This window comes from Mesoplodon bidens (genome assembly GCF_964165515.1).
Source record: "Mesoplodon bidens genome assembly, chromosome: X".
In the NCBI taxonomy this organism is placed as follows: Eukaryota; Metazoa; Chordata; class Mammalia; order Artiodactyla; family Ziphiidae; genus Mesoplodon; species Mesoplodon bidens.
In genome coordinates this window covers 100407867-100424696 of record NC_138163.1, presented here as the reverse complement: position 1 = coordinate 100424696, position 16830 = coordinate 100407867, and the positions used below count along the sequence as shown (strand labels likewise).

The 16830-nt window shown below is 36.0% G+C and overlaps 1 protein-coding gene across 7 annotated transcripts in view; it reads left to right on the top strand.

Moving 5' to 3' along the window:
* KDM6A (lysine demethylase 6A) overlaps positions 1 to 16830 on the top strand; it is a 208524-nt gene that overhangs the window by 112444 nt on the left and 79250 nt on the right. For all 7 annotated transcript variants that reach the window (XM_081222345.1, XM_081222344.1, XM_081222350.1 and 4 more), the window contains exon 6: positions 7717 to 7837. In XM_081222345.1, coding sequence (XP_081078471.1) covers positions 7717 to 7837 — 121 coding nt within the window. The remainder of the gene's footprint in view (positions 1 to 7716; positions 7838 to 16830) is intronic.

Here is a 16830-nt window from a genome sequence, read left to right as displayed (position 1 = left end):
AACACCTGTGTGGATAGACTATTATAATCATTCAAATCACTCATTTTCTTTGTAAACAAAGCTATAATTGATCTTTATAAAGAAGCTTTGTAATATTTTTCTTTTAAATTGTCCATTGTTGTAGAGCAAGCCTAAATTTAAGCCTCCTAACTTTATATCCAGTGTATCATATGTAAAATCAAGAGTAGATTAGGACTGTTTTAAAATCTCTTTACTTTCTTGAAGATGCTATTCATAGAATTCACAATTCTAAACTTTTAGAACCAGAGTGGTCTTAAGAGATAACTTAGTTTTTTTCCCTTAATTTTATAGATGTAGAAAACAAGGGATGTGTATGCGTGTGTAACTCAGTATTATATAACTGTTTAATTGGTGGCAGAAGCAAACTTATGCTCAGATTTCCCAGTCTAATTATTTTGTCTGTTGTAGTCTGTCCCCAAGTTTGAAGATTGATTGGTGGTTATTTTTTAATCAGTATTTGTAATTGTTCTCCTGGGCACATGGGTAAAATCTTTATGGCCAGCGAGAAATAATTTAGATGAAACTCAAGGCAAGGAACTCTGCAGTTTAGAAATGAACATGTATACCTCACACCAGTTAATTTTCACCTACCTGTGATAACTTGTGAACTCCCTGTAGATTGAAGATATAAGCATAAAATCAGTAGTGAGGTGAAGCCATCATCAGTTGAAAATTGGATTGCATTAAAAAGTATGTGACCATGTCAAGTTAGGGGGCTTGTAGTGTGGAAAATTATATCTTTTGATTCCTTATCTACATATGATTTCTGTGTCCTTCAGTTGACTTAAGAAATGAAACTGAAATGATATAAGAATGATGCAATGTCTGAATTAGTAAGTGCCTTCTGTTCTGTTGATCCTGTCCTGGTTACTACCATTTTCTCATGTCTTGAGTTTCAGCTCTAGCTGCTGCCTAAAATGACATATCTCACACCCTCTCTTAATCCATCATGAATGTGTGTTTCCTGTCTTGCTGGTCAAATGTTCTTTCACAAACTCTGTGCCCCAATTTTTGCTTTCACTTATCTTGCTATTTCTTGAACAGCCACAAAATTAGAAAGCATGGAGTAGGTGCTTGGTGAGAGTTTTAGAGTATAGCCTTAACGAATAGGAACTTCCTTAGGTTAAAACTATACTTGTGTTTTATTTAGTTTTACTTATAGGTGGCTATTAATTTCTGGGAACAGACCCACCTCCACCCCTAACACATACTAAGTTCTTTGGGATTTGTTGAAAAAATATTTCCAGAGAAGAGAGTGGTATGCCTTTTTTGTATTGTTAGCTCAGAATGTTCTATCCCTTGTACATTTATAATTTAAGTAGAATTTAATATTTGTAAGTGGTGTCTGTTGTTATTTAATTAGATTAAATATTCGAGAATAATGTGTGCAACCACCATGTGTGTTGGGGTTAGTGATGGCGACTTAATAAATTATTAAGAGCAATTTTATTAACTGGTTTTATCTGTTAACCTGTTTGTCTTGTTTCTTACCATATTATGCTCCCCCCGCCCCCTTTTTGGGGGGTGAGTTGATTTTACTGTTAGCCTCTGGATGAGTTCAGTTATTTGGTCAGTTTTTCCAGTTTCAATTTCAGCGTCTTAGAGGAGCCCATGTCAGAAAGTAGTAGAGCAACTGTTACATCCTCACTGGATTTATCATAATTATTTAATTTTACTATTATCATACACAGTAATCTGTGACCAAACTTAAAATAAATATAAGGAGAAAGGAAGACATAGAAGCACATAGTAAAATGCATGCAGCAGAGAGCTAGAACCAGTATCTATAAAGCTGTTCCTTTCCACGTGCATGAGTGCATGCCCATGCCTTCACTTGTTCTTCTTCATGAGGGTGGCATATTGCTAAGGGTACCTTGAACTGAGCTTTTCCTTGCCTTTGTAGTAAGAAACCTATATCCTTGGGTGAAAGGAATTGAAATATATACAGTAATAAAGTATTATAACTTGCAGCCATATTTCTAAATATACCTCCCTGAAAATCCTTATCATTCCTCTCTCTCTAGCCTGTAACCTTTTGTATTCCCATTGATCAGTGTCAGAATGGTCTTATAGTGGCAAACCTAAGAGCTACATAATTCTGTGCCAGAGGCATAGGATTTTGGAAATTAGCTTCCCAAATCTAATTGATAAGCCCTGGTAAGGAAATGTAGTGATTATTATTATGTTGACATCAGCAAGGAGTAGGGTAATGAGATGGAGGTGAGTTTAAAAAGACAGAAATGTTAACACATTACAAGTGAACTTTCTCCAGGACTCATTTCCCTAGCGTGTACCAATTACAAGTGTTCTTAGGGGTGTAGGGATCTTTGCTCTCCTTGTAAAATCACTGCTTTGGGTGCAAACATAAACTTAATGTAGTTTGAGATAACCGCCATTGATCCTGAGGCTTGTTTAGCATGGAGTCTGGCAAAAACTTAATATTTAATGTATGTTTTTGAGCTATCATTTTGCAAACTAATGCTCTTAGATCAAAAGTTTTTTTCTATTAAAATAAAACAGTTCATGTTAACATATGTTGAGTTTATTCTGTTCGCTGCTGTTTTGAAGAAAATAGCAGATAACTAAGGCAGTTTTGGTAAAGTTATGCTTACCAGTGACACATAGATTGCCAGAGAGAATTTGGAAGGGTTTGGATTGATTAAGCTTCAGGGAAATTATGAATAAAAACATAAATTTTACAATAGGGGTGGGAAGAAAACATCCCACTGTCCGCAGTGATGAAATGAAGATGGCTGGAGAGGGCAAAAGAACCAGGAGGTAATATATTAGCAAACGTCAATGTGAATAGCCTAGTGTATGATACTTCTAACTTAGCCTCACATTTAAGGTCCTCTCTGTTTCAACCTCAGATGATCTTTCTAGACTTATTGTTCCCCTAAATATATTCTTTGTGTCAGTCACTACTGTATTAACATTTCCCTGAAAACGTCTTGAGCATTTTTTTACCTATGCAAGTTGGTTTGTGCCATTTACTCTCTTTGGTCTGCTTTCTCCTTCCATCTCCACTTTAAAACTCTTACCTTACCTTACCTGTCTCTTTGAGTTCTTAATCAAATCTATTTGTCTCATTTAGAAGGATCCTCTAAATTTCCAAATATATGTATATGTGTGTATAGAAGTGTGTATATCTGTTGTGTATATATGTTATTACTGATTTAGAGCTAGAATATGCTCCCTTTTATTAGTATGAAAATTTGTGGAATTAGTTCCTTTATCTCTTCAGATATCCCTGAGGGAAACCTCTGGACTCAGCTTTATTAGCTTCAGAGAACTTAAAGTTTTATTATGTCTCTTTTCAAATGTACTAAAACTGTGCTAGGATGTTTAGTTAATATTATTTTTCTATAGTTTGGTAAAGTTCTAAAGGAGGCTTTTTAAAAAATGGCTCTAGAAATCTTATTAAAAATGACCATTGTTTTAAAATATATTCAGCATGTGTGTGTTTTTTGAAGGTAGTGCTATTGAAGTTATCATTTCCTTTTAAAAATTGTTAACAATGGCAAACATTAATTGCAAAAAATTTTAAACTGAAAATCTATAGAAATAATTTTGGTGATATTAAAAACATTCTTTAGATTTTAAGAAAATACATGGATACTCAAGCATAGCGATATGCACTTGTTTAAAATTTCAGTAGAGACTGTGCTTTAATATTTGAAAGCTATAAACCTTTCCAGGCATTGTATCATTAAAAGTATTTTATTGTTTTAGGTAGCCATTTTTTCACGTTCTAAAATAGTCTGTCAGTCAGAATACTGACATCAGCAGAATTTGTATGTGTTGGTGGTTTAGTCTAACTTCTTCTACACAGATCATGTTCTGGCTACATGTGGTTTGGTGAGATATGAATGCATTAAAATGAATGTAGTCTGAGTGGTACCTGTCTTCTCCACACACTATCCCCCTCCTAACACATAAACACATTCTTTTTTCCTTCCCAAGGGGTGGATGTAACACATAGGAGAAAAAGATGGTAAGAGTTTTAGAAAAGCAAGTGAAAATGAACTTGCATCTATTTTGTTAGCTGAGGAGAACTGATCAGTAAAGAGACTCTGGAGCATCCCTTCCCACCCCCTCAACAAGAAGTCCAGTCAGTTAATTATAAAGAGTGATGACATCAGTAAACAGATATTAAACATTTTCCTATAATGTCTATAGTATTTAAAAATAAAAGAGGAATGTAAACCTCAAGGAATAGACTACTTGGAAAAACTAGAGACAGCACACTGACAGGTAAAGAGTAAAATGATTTGATTATAAAGTGGACCTAACTGCTGGTTAACATTAAGCAAAAAATAGTTGATGTTGAGTTTGGGTGGTGAGTCTTAAAGGTAATAGTGGATTTAGAGTGAAGCAGAAGAATGAAAATATTCCAGGTCAGGAGACTATCCTGAGGAGAAGCCGTGAAGCCAAGAGGGCCAGTATTTGCATGAAGGAATTCCTAAGGTATGCCAGCTCACAGCTGAGGAGGAGCAATGTTAGGGCATGGCTGGCAATGGGTATAACTGCTCACAAACCTTAAATGCTACATGGAGATTTGACTTAAAAGAGTATCGTGGTTAGTAGGCAATCACAGGAGCCACATATTTTAGGAAGCATAGACAAGCCAGAGGAGAGCAAGGGAAGTCTTTAAGGAGACTATTTCAGTTATCTGATAATGAGATATTGAAGATTGAGTCTGCAAGTATTGAATTTGAGGGAAACATTGAAACAACCTGGAGAACTTGATGAATAGATATATGTTGTCCTCCCTTGTCATGGGCACTTTTAGTAGTCCTTAAAGAGCAGGCACAGTGTAGCCCAGACTAGTGTATTGTAATATGTGTTTTTGCTGGTAGGTTAATAATTTTTTAAAAGAAATTTCCAGTGTGTTAACATGTGTAGAGAACTTTGTAAAATAACCTGTATTTGTTGTACTTGTGTGACATTGTGAACTAAGTGGATAAGAACTAAAGGCACCTATGGAGTAAAACACATCTATGAACAGTAGGTTGGGAAAAGACTGGAAATAGAAACTGAGACAGAGTAGGAAATATTTCTCCTGTGGGGTTGTTATTGATGATCTGTGTTTTCCTTCTTCCCATTCGCATACATCCTTCCTTAGACTGTTCTTCTTCCTATCTTCTTTTTCTCCTTTATTCCATCTTTCCTTTGCTATCTTTCACCACTTCCATTCTTCTTTCATGTATTTGACTCAGGCCTGCCTGTCCCCCCCCACCTTGGTTAGTTTTGTTTGTTTTGTTTTTTTTAAAATTTTTATTGGAGTATAGTTGATTTACAAGGTTGTGTTAGTTTCAGGTATACAGCGAACTGAATCAGTTATACATATACCTATATCCACTCTTCCTTGCCTGGGTTTTTAATTGGCATGTGTGGACATTGCTTAGTTCTGACCCATTCCATAGGAGTTCTCTGACCCATTTCGTAAGGTCAGGTTAATTAGGACTTTATGAAGCATTATCCTCAGTTTTTATTATTAAAAAATGTAACATACTTAAAGAAAATTAAACAAACATAAGTATACATCTTCACATGTTATTTATAAAATAAACATTCATAACTATCACTTGGGACGAGAAATAAAAAATTGCTATCATCCCAGAAGCTTCCAAAAGCCCCTGCATACCGTTTCCCAGTCACATCTTATCTTTTAATTGACATCATTTATTGCTGCAGTTGTTCTCTTCCTAACCTTTTTTATGCCCCTCCCCCAACATGTGTGTGTTGTATTCCCCCCCACACACACACATTCACACACACCTGTGCACACAATCTGTTCTGTTAGAAGGTGGCGCTCTAGACATGACCAAGAGAATATAGAGGCTGAAGCTGCACCTCCTCTTATTAGAAAGGTTTGAGAAAAGTACAGAGAACTTCTTAGCAGTATACCGATGAGTATCTTCAAGTCTGATTGAGAGAAATAGGAAGTCACCTTTGAATGAGAAAGGTAATTTACACGAATTCTTTCTTATCAGGCCTTTGACTCCCCTCTGCTGTCTATACACACACTAAATAATAAAACACATACATAGCCCCACCCATTTGAAATGCCATCTTAACACATAGATGCCGAGTTCCTCTTCAGGAAAAAAGTATTTAACCAGATGTAAAGGTATCTGATGCTCCTCACAGTAAATATTACCTTTTAGAACCCATAATTTTATAATAAATATATAATCACACAGTTTTTTTTGGGGGGAAATAGATAATATACAAGTCAAAGTTACTTAAAGACATAGGGCATGTTGTTTTGCTCTATTTTGTGGTATATATTTTGAACTTTTATAAAGATTCACTTTTGTTTTGGAATTGTCTAAGATTCTAAGTAACCTCCTTTAAGATTAAATAGAAGTAGAGCATAGTTGATAAAAAGCTTTGCAAAGAATATATTAGCTGTACTTGGGATAAGCCTTAAATCATGTAGAGAGATTTAAAATGATGCCTAAAATACTGTTATACCTGATACTATAGTTTTCAAAATTCAAAGTAGATGTTTTTCTGTCATAATTTTAATTCATTTTTGAGTACATAGTACATTCATATGATCAGATTAAGTGATATAAAAATGTATTCAGTGAAAAGTGTTCCTTCCTCATCCTTGTATACGTTCTACTGGTAATTAAGACTTTTTATGAAAGATAGAATGTGAATTTGGGGCAAAGATGGACTGCTAGACACAAAGTGACATATAGTAGAATAGAGAGCCCAGAAACAGACCAAGACGTTTGATATGGACATTTGATTTAGGACAGTGTGGCACTGTAGAGCTGTGGTAAGGATGGTCTTTTCTACAGATGATGTAGGGGGTACTGGATATCTGTATTGAAAAAAATGAAAACTGACCCCTGCCTCACATCATATAAAAAATAAGGTGCAGATGGATTGTAAACCTAAATATGAAAAATAGAAATATAAAGTTTTTAAAAAAGACTTCTTTTTATGGAGTAGACTAGAGGCAGGATTAATCTCTCCTCCCTTAAAAACAAAACTATCTGCCCCACCCCTCTCTCCCCTAGGAAATTCCAGAAACAGTGAAATCAGTTATTTACACTGACAATTCTATTAATCCATAAAATATTATTTGAAGGGACTTCCCTGGTGGCGCAATGGTTAAGAATCCACCTGCCAATGCAGGGGACATGGGTTCGATCCCTGGTCCGGGAAGATCCCACATGCCGCGGAGCCACTAAGCCCGTGCACCACAACTACTGGGCCTGTGCTCTAGAGCCCGTGAGCCACAACTGCTGAGCCCACGTGCCACAACTACTGAAGCCCGCGCACCTAGAGCGCATGCTCCGCAACAAGAGAAGCCACCGCAATGAGAAGCCCGTGCACTGCAATGAAGAGTAGCTCCCGCTCGCTGCATCTAGAGATAGCCCGCGTGCAGCAACAAAGACCCAGTGCAACCAGAAAAAAAAAAAATTGAATAATTGAGAGTAAATTCAACTGATCTTCCTTTTCTCCTTTTATATTACACACATTCAATTACATAAAAGACCCAGGCACCCCTTCCTAGTCTTTTTTTTGTTAAAGCTATTCATTCACATCTTTTTTTATAAAACTGGCATTTCCTTTAAAACAGAATTGAATAAAAGAGAAGTTTTACTGTTCTACCAAGCAAAAATTCATGTAAGTGTTAAAAAGTAAAGATATCTTATGTCTATGTTCTTTCAGGGCAATTAAAGCATTTCAGGAGGTGCTTTATGTTGATCCCAGCTTTTGTCGAGCCAAGGAAATTCATTTACGGCTTGGTCTTATGTTCAAAGTGAACACAGACTATGAGTCTAGTTTAAAGGTAGGTTGTTGGGTTTTTTTCTGAGATACAATGTTTCATTTTTGTGGGGTCTTTTGGGGGGGGTTGTTAAATATTAGAGCATTGAGAAATGTTGGAATTTATTTGGTACTTCAAAAGAAAATTTGAAAATTTAGATGAAAGAACTGTTTATCAGCTATGAACTGGAAGATACATAAGTTTGGGTTTCTAATTATATCATTAAACTTTTTTTTTTTTGAGTTTTAATTGTGGTCTGTTATCAGGAAAGGGTGAAGGTTTCAGTCTCAATTTGGACATCTGAATCACTCTGCTATTAGTGATTGGCAACCATAGAGGTCAGAAGCAGCTGCTTAATGATTCTGTATCTGTGACCCCATCATTGACAGTTTACTTGTATTGGTCTGACTAGAAATCTTTCCACCTCTACCAGCAAAGCACGTCTCATATCTTAAATATAAAAACGTGTGTTCTTTGCTAGTCATTTGAACTGCTGGTTTGTGAGTATAAACATTGTTGGGCAAAATAACATTGTTGGTTAAATATTTTACTTTCTATAGAATTTAACATTTCTCAAGTTTTTCATTTAGTTTCTTGTGCTATCTATGCCATCGCTTTAGATCTTACTGGGCTTTTCACGAAGATAGTGCTTCCCTGCTCGACAAAAGTATTGCTTTTTAAAAGGATTAGAAGTTCTAGGAGAAGCTTAAATTTTTGTGAACTTATGACTATTTATAATGGTTGCCATGTTCTAAATATCTCCGTTGCAGATTATCTTCATTCTGAAGGGTCAGGAGGGAGATAAACAATGACCTTACAGTAGGTTGTAGTTTGAATTCACTAGTAAGGAACTACTGAAATTAAAAAAACAAAAACAAATAAAACTGTATTTAGGAGTGCCTAATTGTTCTAGAGTTTTAAAGTAGACAGTTTTTCAAATACTGTTTCTATCTTTCATGAGTTTATAAAGAACAATGCTGATGGTACGAAAGAAAGGTATACAGTCCAAAACACTAAAATAAGTAGATTGTGAAAGTATTCAGATCACACAGTTCTCAAAGGTAAGTGCAATTTGAGAAATAGGCCCTAGGGCAAATGTAAGTAAAGTGGAGACTAAGGGATGCCTAGAAGTTATCAATTTTCCTCAAGTTTAGAGCAGCATGTCTCAAACTATACATTCGCATGTGAGTGGACTTGAAATGGAAAATAAGTTCAGATATGCCACCTTACATATTTTGGCCTCCTCTTGGACGTTCACAGTGTATACTAGCAAACCAGACTCTTAAAATGCTTATAATACAAAGTCAACTTATTTGAGCTTTTTACAGAACTGTCACAATATGGTTATTGTGTGTTGCAGAAGTATAAGTGTTGCTCAGGAAATATATTTGAGAGGAAAAAAGTAATGAGATTTGTCCCAAATTATGGAATGTGGCTATCTCTGAATATCAGTACAGTGGGTACCTTAAACAATTCTATGGATGCAAAACTCTCTTTCCATGAAGGTGGCAATATTTAAAATCCCCTTTAATCAGGGGAAACAGTGTTGAGAAGTGTTCATGGCTAATTCAAAGTGTTCTTGCTTACTACTGTTAAACAGAAACCTTCCTGTATACAACTTTTAATTTGTTCAGGCGTAAAGGCTAACAAACTTTCAAGTCATAACGATTTTAGCAAGATTGCCTTAAGTAAGTGCAGTCTTCTGGTTTGGGGCCTTTCTTCCATTTATTTAAAATACTTGATACCATTCTGATGTTTGTTTCATTTCCATGAACATAGAAAAGAATTTCAGGAGTCCTTGATATTTCTCTTCTCCATAATGAGAAGGTTTCATTTGATTTTTATCTCATCTTGACATTGGCTTTTTAAGGCTTCTCTCTCCAGTATTCCTTGTCTATTTTCAGGAGAATTTTAGGCATGAACATTTGTAGTTGAAGAGGAGGTATTTCAGTATATTACTGTAAGTGCTTAGCATTTAGTGTAAGTGAAGGTAGGAATCAGAAGGAATGATATGCCCCATTCCCCTTAAGTGGCCTTCAGTTTTCCTACAGTGGACTGGCTAGCACTTTACCTTTATGGATAGATGTGGAGCCTCTGGTGACTTTTCCACTACATGAAGTTGTTTCCTAGCACAGTGTATTGGTATAGATGCTATGGGCTGCAACCTCAGAAAACTCCAACTGAAGCTGGTTAAAATGACAAAAAAAAAGTAGCTCATATAATGTAAAGTCCAGCCTTCAGGATTGGTTGATTTAGCTGATCCAGTGTTTCACTAAGGATTCATTTTCTTCTCTGTTCTGTGTTGGCTTATTCTTTTTTTTTTTTTTTTTTTTTGCGGTATGCGGGCCCCTCACTGTTGTGGCCTCTCCCGTTGCGGAGCACAGGCTCTGGACGCGCAGGCTCAGCGGCCATGGCTCACGGGCCCAGCCGCTCCATGGCATGTGGGATCTTCCTGGACCGGGGCACAAACCCATGTCCCCTGCATCGGCAGGTGGACTCTCAACCACTGCGCCACCAGGGAAGCCCCTGTGTTGGCTTATTCTTAAGGCTGGTTGCCAGGTACACAGTGAGATGATTTCTTTTTCAATGTCTCATGAAGAAAAGCACCTATACCACTACTCTACATTATAGAGTTACTCTATAATGTAGAGTAGTGGTATAGGTGCTTAGTATAGTGCTGGCATATAGTAAGTGCTCAGTAAATACCTGATTTATCATGTTATAGAGGAGAAAGATCCTGACTTCCTGTTGATGTTTTCAAGAATACTTCGCTTTGCATCTCATTGGCCAGAATTAGACCACGTGGCTATTCTCAGTGATTCCTTATCAAAGGTGTGGTTATTCTTAGACCAGTTATGCCCAGTTTTTGAGCAGAGCTTGATTTCCTAAATACGCTGTTCCTTTCTAATAGAGAGTGAGGGGTGGGTAAAAAGTATTTTGGTATGGGAGTGGTGCATACAATCTGTCCATTATAGATCTAGTCTTCTCTGCCTCATTTCCTTTCCCTCTGGGATGGAGAGATACAACATATACAGTATGTTTTAGATGGTAAAATATTTAAATAAAATACAGTTTATTTTCATAATAGATTCCTTCTTTTCACCCACACATGAAATGCATTCCAGGGCCTCCTGTTTTATTTCTATCTCTGGTAATAACTTTTCTCCCCAAATGTATTTCTGAAGCAGATTCATTCTGTTTTGGTACTGTGTAAACAGCTCTCAGAGCAGGTAAATTGGGTTTTAAAATTTGACCCTGCCAGTAAACTAATTGTGTGACTTTGGGCAAGATGCCTAACTTTTCTGATCCTCTTTGTGTCTGTAGAACTGAAATAACTGTACCTACTCCACAAGATTGTTAAAAGATGAAATAATATATATATCGAAGTATCTGACAAATAAGTTTTTTCAGCCCTTCTTTCTTAGTTCTCAGTTTATCTGCCGTATCTAAAACTCCTCTAATTTGGGGCCATTGTTCGTGTGAAATCCATTTTCCTGTCCTAGAATTGAATATTTGTATTTTTGTCACCCTGCCCATCCTCAGAAATGTGAAGTTAATGCCCAGCTTACTTTTCAATCACATGGTGTTATTCTTCCATTAAATTGGCCAATAAAGATTTCATGTATTTAGTTGAGTGGTGGAGGTACCAATGTTTAATTTATTAACTAGTTTAGTACTATCTGAACCAGAGTCCATTTCAGGGTGACATTTCTACATGATATTTTGTTGTTTATCTTTCCTGCTTCAGATAATATCCCCCCAGGTGGGATTGGTTGCCTGTTTACCTCCATATAATTCAGAATTTTATTTTATTACTTTTTAATGATATTAATGATAATTGCTTACATTTGTTATGTATTTGAGGCAGTGTGCTATCATTACTTCAGTAAAAGCACACCAATTTTGACAAGTAGTTTTATATAATGCCTCTAAGTTTTACACCCTGGCAGACTATTAAAATTATTTCCCTCATATGAAGCTAACATATGCAAAATAAGATGCGTTAACACCCATACTTCAGTTAATGCCAATGCATCTATTTAATTTAATGAAGATTATTAAAAAATTCTTCCTAATATTTACATATTTAAGTTTCCCTAAAATATGTCAGCATTAGAACTTTCTTGGATTTTTTTTTTTTTTTTCCCCTGCGGTACACGGGCCTCTCACTGCTGTGGCCTCTCCCGTTGCGGAGCATAGGCTCTGGACGCGCAGGCTCAGCGGCCATGGCTCATGGGCCCAGCCGCTCTGCGGCATGTGGGATCTTCCCGGACCGGGGCACGAACCCGTGTCCCCTGCATCGGCAGGCAGACTCTCAACCACTGCGCCACCAGGGAAGCCCTCTTGGATTTTTAAAGGTAAAGAGGGTGGCTTTTTTATGGGAACTTGTGGATAGTTGGCTGGGATACCAATGTAAGTCCCTTATAATTTGATATTTGAAGATGATAAGTGCTGATTGAAGGGACTAATATGAAAGGGTTAGGAAGATGAGAATTATTAATACAAGAGATGATTCTAAGGAAATGGGTTAAGCTCAAATGAGACTTGTGTGTTAGCTTGGCATTTTACCAGGTGCTTTAGTGTTTCTTGAATGGATAGATTAATGAAATGGAAGAGGCTGTAAAATTACAAAATGCCTCATAGGATTGGCTGGAAACGTTGGGGAGAAAAATAAGAGGCTGATTTTATTTGTCATCTCTTAACAGAATTTTTTTCTACACAAACTGACAGTGCAGTTTTCTCTAGATGCCCCCTGTCCACCAGTTCATTCAGCCACCAGTCATGAAACTTCTGAGTGAAATAGCATTTCGACTTTTTATTTTTTTTACACTTTTCTCTAGAAAACTACATTTCCAGGTATCTGATTTAATCTCCTATCCTTTATATAGACTCAGGAATTTTATTGTCATATTTCTTATGCCAAGATATTAAGGCAGAAAGAATAAGTAAAGGCATGATGATATGTATTTCCTTTTAGAAACCACTTTTGGAATCTGTGAAATGCCTCGTCTTTTATTATTTTATTAATTAATGTGGAATGTATAAATCATTTGTTTCATTTAATTAAGATACTATGAACTCCATGTATTATAAAAATACTTGCTGAGAATTTGAATACTAGCTATTAAATTAATTTTAACCAGGCCTTAAGTTTCTAAGATATCTGTAATATTTTTTGTTGTTGTTGAAGCTTTAACAGCATATTTTTATTAGTTCAGTTGTCTAAAGATAATAGAAGTTGCTATTATTTCTCCAAACCCACTCCTGCTCTGTTTCCTTCATGATGTTCAATAGCTTAACTCTGCCAGCTGGCTTTTTGAAAATTCGAGGCTTTTACAATTTTTTAATTTTTTATTGAGGTATAATTGACATACAACTTTGAGTAAGTTTAATGTGTATAATGTGTTGATTTGATACATTTATATATTGCAAAATGAACATTACCATAGCATTAGCTAACACCTCTACCATGTCACATTATTATCTTTTTTTGTGTGTGTGAGAACAGTTAAGATCTGTCTCTTAGCAACTTTGAAGTTTATAGTACAGTATTGTTGACTGTAATCTCTATGCTGTGCATTAGATCTAGTTATCTACTAATTTCACATTTGTACCATAAAACATCACCACCCCAATTCCCACTTTGGCAATGGAACTTGGTTTCACCTGAGTGTAATGTCCCTGTTCCTTTTGGCAGAGGATGGTCACTGCTATTTATTTTGTCTTCTGTCCATTTTTCCTCATTTGTGGACAGAAATCTTTTCCCTGATGTTTCCTTTTTCTGCTGTTCATCAACTTATACTTTACCTTTTAATCTTTTCTAGATATTATCTGGTATGAGGTGATCGGCTAATTGGTTTATCTAACCACTTAATAATGCTTTCTCCACTTCACTCTGCCTGCCCAGTTTTGTTTTTCCATTTGTTATTTATTTCTGCCCTGAGTTCTGTTACATACCTCCAAGTGTGAAGTAGTGTAAATAGCTGAAGTACTTCAGTTCCTCAAATACGTGTTTGAAAAGGACATGACTGCTCATAGATGTGCAGTAGCCATCCTCTCTGATGCTGAGGGGTCGCGATGAGTCCAGGTTTCCCGTGTCAGGTTTCTCTCCTCAGATACATTTTAACTACAAGAAGTTGTTTCTAATCAAAAAGCATTTTTTGGTGTTTACTGATAACTACTTAAATTTGTGGTTGTAAATATTTGATCTTCAAATGCAGCTTTATGAAACATTCAGTGTATCCAATGTCACATTTTTTTTAAAGGTTACGTTCCAAAATAGCATTTTACAATGCAAATTGTTACATTATCCCCTTTATACAATATGTTATGTTTGCTTTGTATTTGTTATTTGTGTACATATCAGTCTTATTTTGATATGAACACAAATTGTACACTAGATTTAAAGAACTTGAAAATTTAGGTCAGTACATATTCTGATCATTTGTGTACACAGATTAGACATAAACTAGAACCAGTGTTTTAGAATTTCTAATCGGTTGCATACCTGTACTTTTATAAAATGTGGTAGAAAGGAGGAATTGGGAGACTAGGTAGGACCCAGTTACAGGAAGAAAGGTGAGCAAGATCTGTAGAATAAATGGGCTCTCATAGGGTGGCTGCATGGATGGATGGATAAAAGGTAACATATCCTAGAGGTCTTAAGGAGTTTTAATAAAGGAGTTAATTTATTAACAGATTCAATGTGGGTAGAGATTCCCCATTTATTGGCTTGAATCACTTTTCTGTTAACTAAAGTAGGGGATAAAGAAAGTAGCAGCAGGTTTTGGGATTGGGACATGAAAAGCCTCCGAATGGAGATGGGTCATTTGGGAGTTTATCGAGTTGGAGGTACCTGAGGGATATCAGATGTTGGTATAGACAGGTATAAGTTTGGAGCTGAAAAGAAGGGCTAGAAATAAGATTTTGAACACCTTCAGTATAGAATGTCTTTTGTCTTACTTTTTTGTTAAAGAAAGTCTTGGAAGAGACCAGATTGGTAAACTTGAAAAGAAGGAGCCTCTTTTGAGTCATGATTGCTAGGATCCATTAACTATTAGTCATTGGTGCAGTAGAGTCCTTCCTTGAAACTCTTGTAATAATCTTGTATTACAAAGAGAATGGAAGAACTGAGTTTGAGGGCTTTGAGAGAATCTCCATCAGATCAGCTTGGCCAGGCATCGTGGCTCATTACCAGAACTTATCAGTTTTAGTTCTGTATCTTATTTTCAGAGACTAAATCCCTGAAGTAAGTACCATCACATCCTAAGGCATTTCCCTAGTTTCATTCACTTATCATAGACTATTAGTTTTAGGAATGAAGTTTGTTGGTTTTAAATCATACTTTCAAAATTGTGGCAATCTGTAAAAATGAAAAAGAAAAAATAATTTGCCTTTGACCTGTAAGAGTGCCTGACACCTTCCCTTCTCCCACTTAAACTGTCCATAAAACCCTGTTGCATAAGGGCTGTGTACACATAAGTCGTTTCCTCAGCCTGAAGGACCTCTTTTCTTCCCTCAGCTATATCTTTTGGACTCTGCTATGGAACTGTCTTTTAAACTTCTATTAGGACATTAATTTCAGTGAGCCTTTTATTCAACTGCGTAGATGCATAGCCAAAACAAAGTGCCTGGCATAGAGTAAAAACCGGTTGCCAACATTTTATTCCTAAAAAGCTGCGTCTGCTTTAATTGAATATAGACAGCAGTATTGACTACACATACCTTGTCTACATAGACTGAAGTAGGGCTTTTGGGGGTAAGCACACAATTTACAAGTTTTAAATATTGGCATTTAACCCTGACTGTGCACTGGAATAATTTGTAGAAGCTTTAATCTGGTTCACAGGGTGTGATCCCCAACCCACTGAATCAGAAAATCCAAGACTGGATCTGGAATCCAAACATTGCTCCATATTAATAATTTATACATACAACCATAATTTGTCAGTTATGAAAAGTTATCTCATTGCTTGTCTTCAGAGTTGGGAATACAGTTGGAGGGTTCTAGAGTTGAAAAGATTGTGAGATAATCACAGACTATATAATTAGAAGTAAAACTCTTTAAAGGGAAATAAAGTCTTGAAACTCAAGTTTTGTGTGTTAATTACATCAATATAGATTTCCCCCTCCAGATAGAAATCAAGTTCCTTAGTGTATAGAAAGCGAAATACTATAAAGTTATTTTGAAATATTGAACAAGTCAAAACCTTTTAAAGAGAAAGTGACTTTGGTGATAAAGATGTCAACAGAAATTGTAATGAATTGAACCTTGTACTAAATTGGACCAGAAGTGCTATTAAAAGGAAATCACTGTTAATTAACATTAGGAAAAATAAAGTCTTAGGTAAATCTTTTTGCTTGGAAATTAATTTTCTATAGAATGCTTTCTGCCTTGAGGTTTGTATATAGTATTTGAACTGCAGAAGTCTCTACTGTGCAGTAAGTATTTCACACAGCAGTAGTCAGTTTCAGTACTGCAATATTTCGGTGTGAGGTACAGTTATTTCCTAGCTCTTTCTGTTAGCTGCAACGATGGGTGCTAGATATTTTACCATGGCATCTTCAAGGTTTGGGGCTGATTATCATAGTTGATAGTTATTTCTGCTGATTTATATGTTAAAGATACATCTATTTTGCATCCGGTTTAGATACAGGAAATGAAACTGTGAAGTCATGCCATCCCCACCCTAGTCCCTCATCTCCCTTTAGTTTACTGAAAGGTGTATCAGTGGTTTTCTTTATGTGGGGTGGTTTTGTGTGGCTGTTCTTAGTTTCTTAAACTTAAGTAGTTATTCTGTAAGTTCTTTGATTCTCACATGCCTGTTTTTGAATATGTACTCTTTTGCTGAGTTAATTTTTAGACATCATTGTGGTTTGGAAATGTTTAATATTTCATGATATTTTGGGTTTGAAATGGTGCGTCAGTGACTTCATTGCTGATTTTAAGATTGATTGATAATTATATAAAACATGGTCCAGAACTACTTCTGCCAGTTTTCGCTGCAGGACCCTGA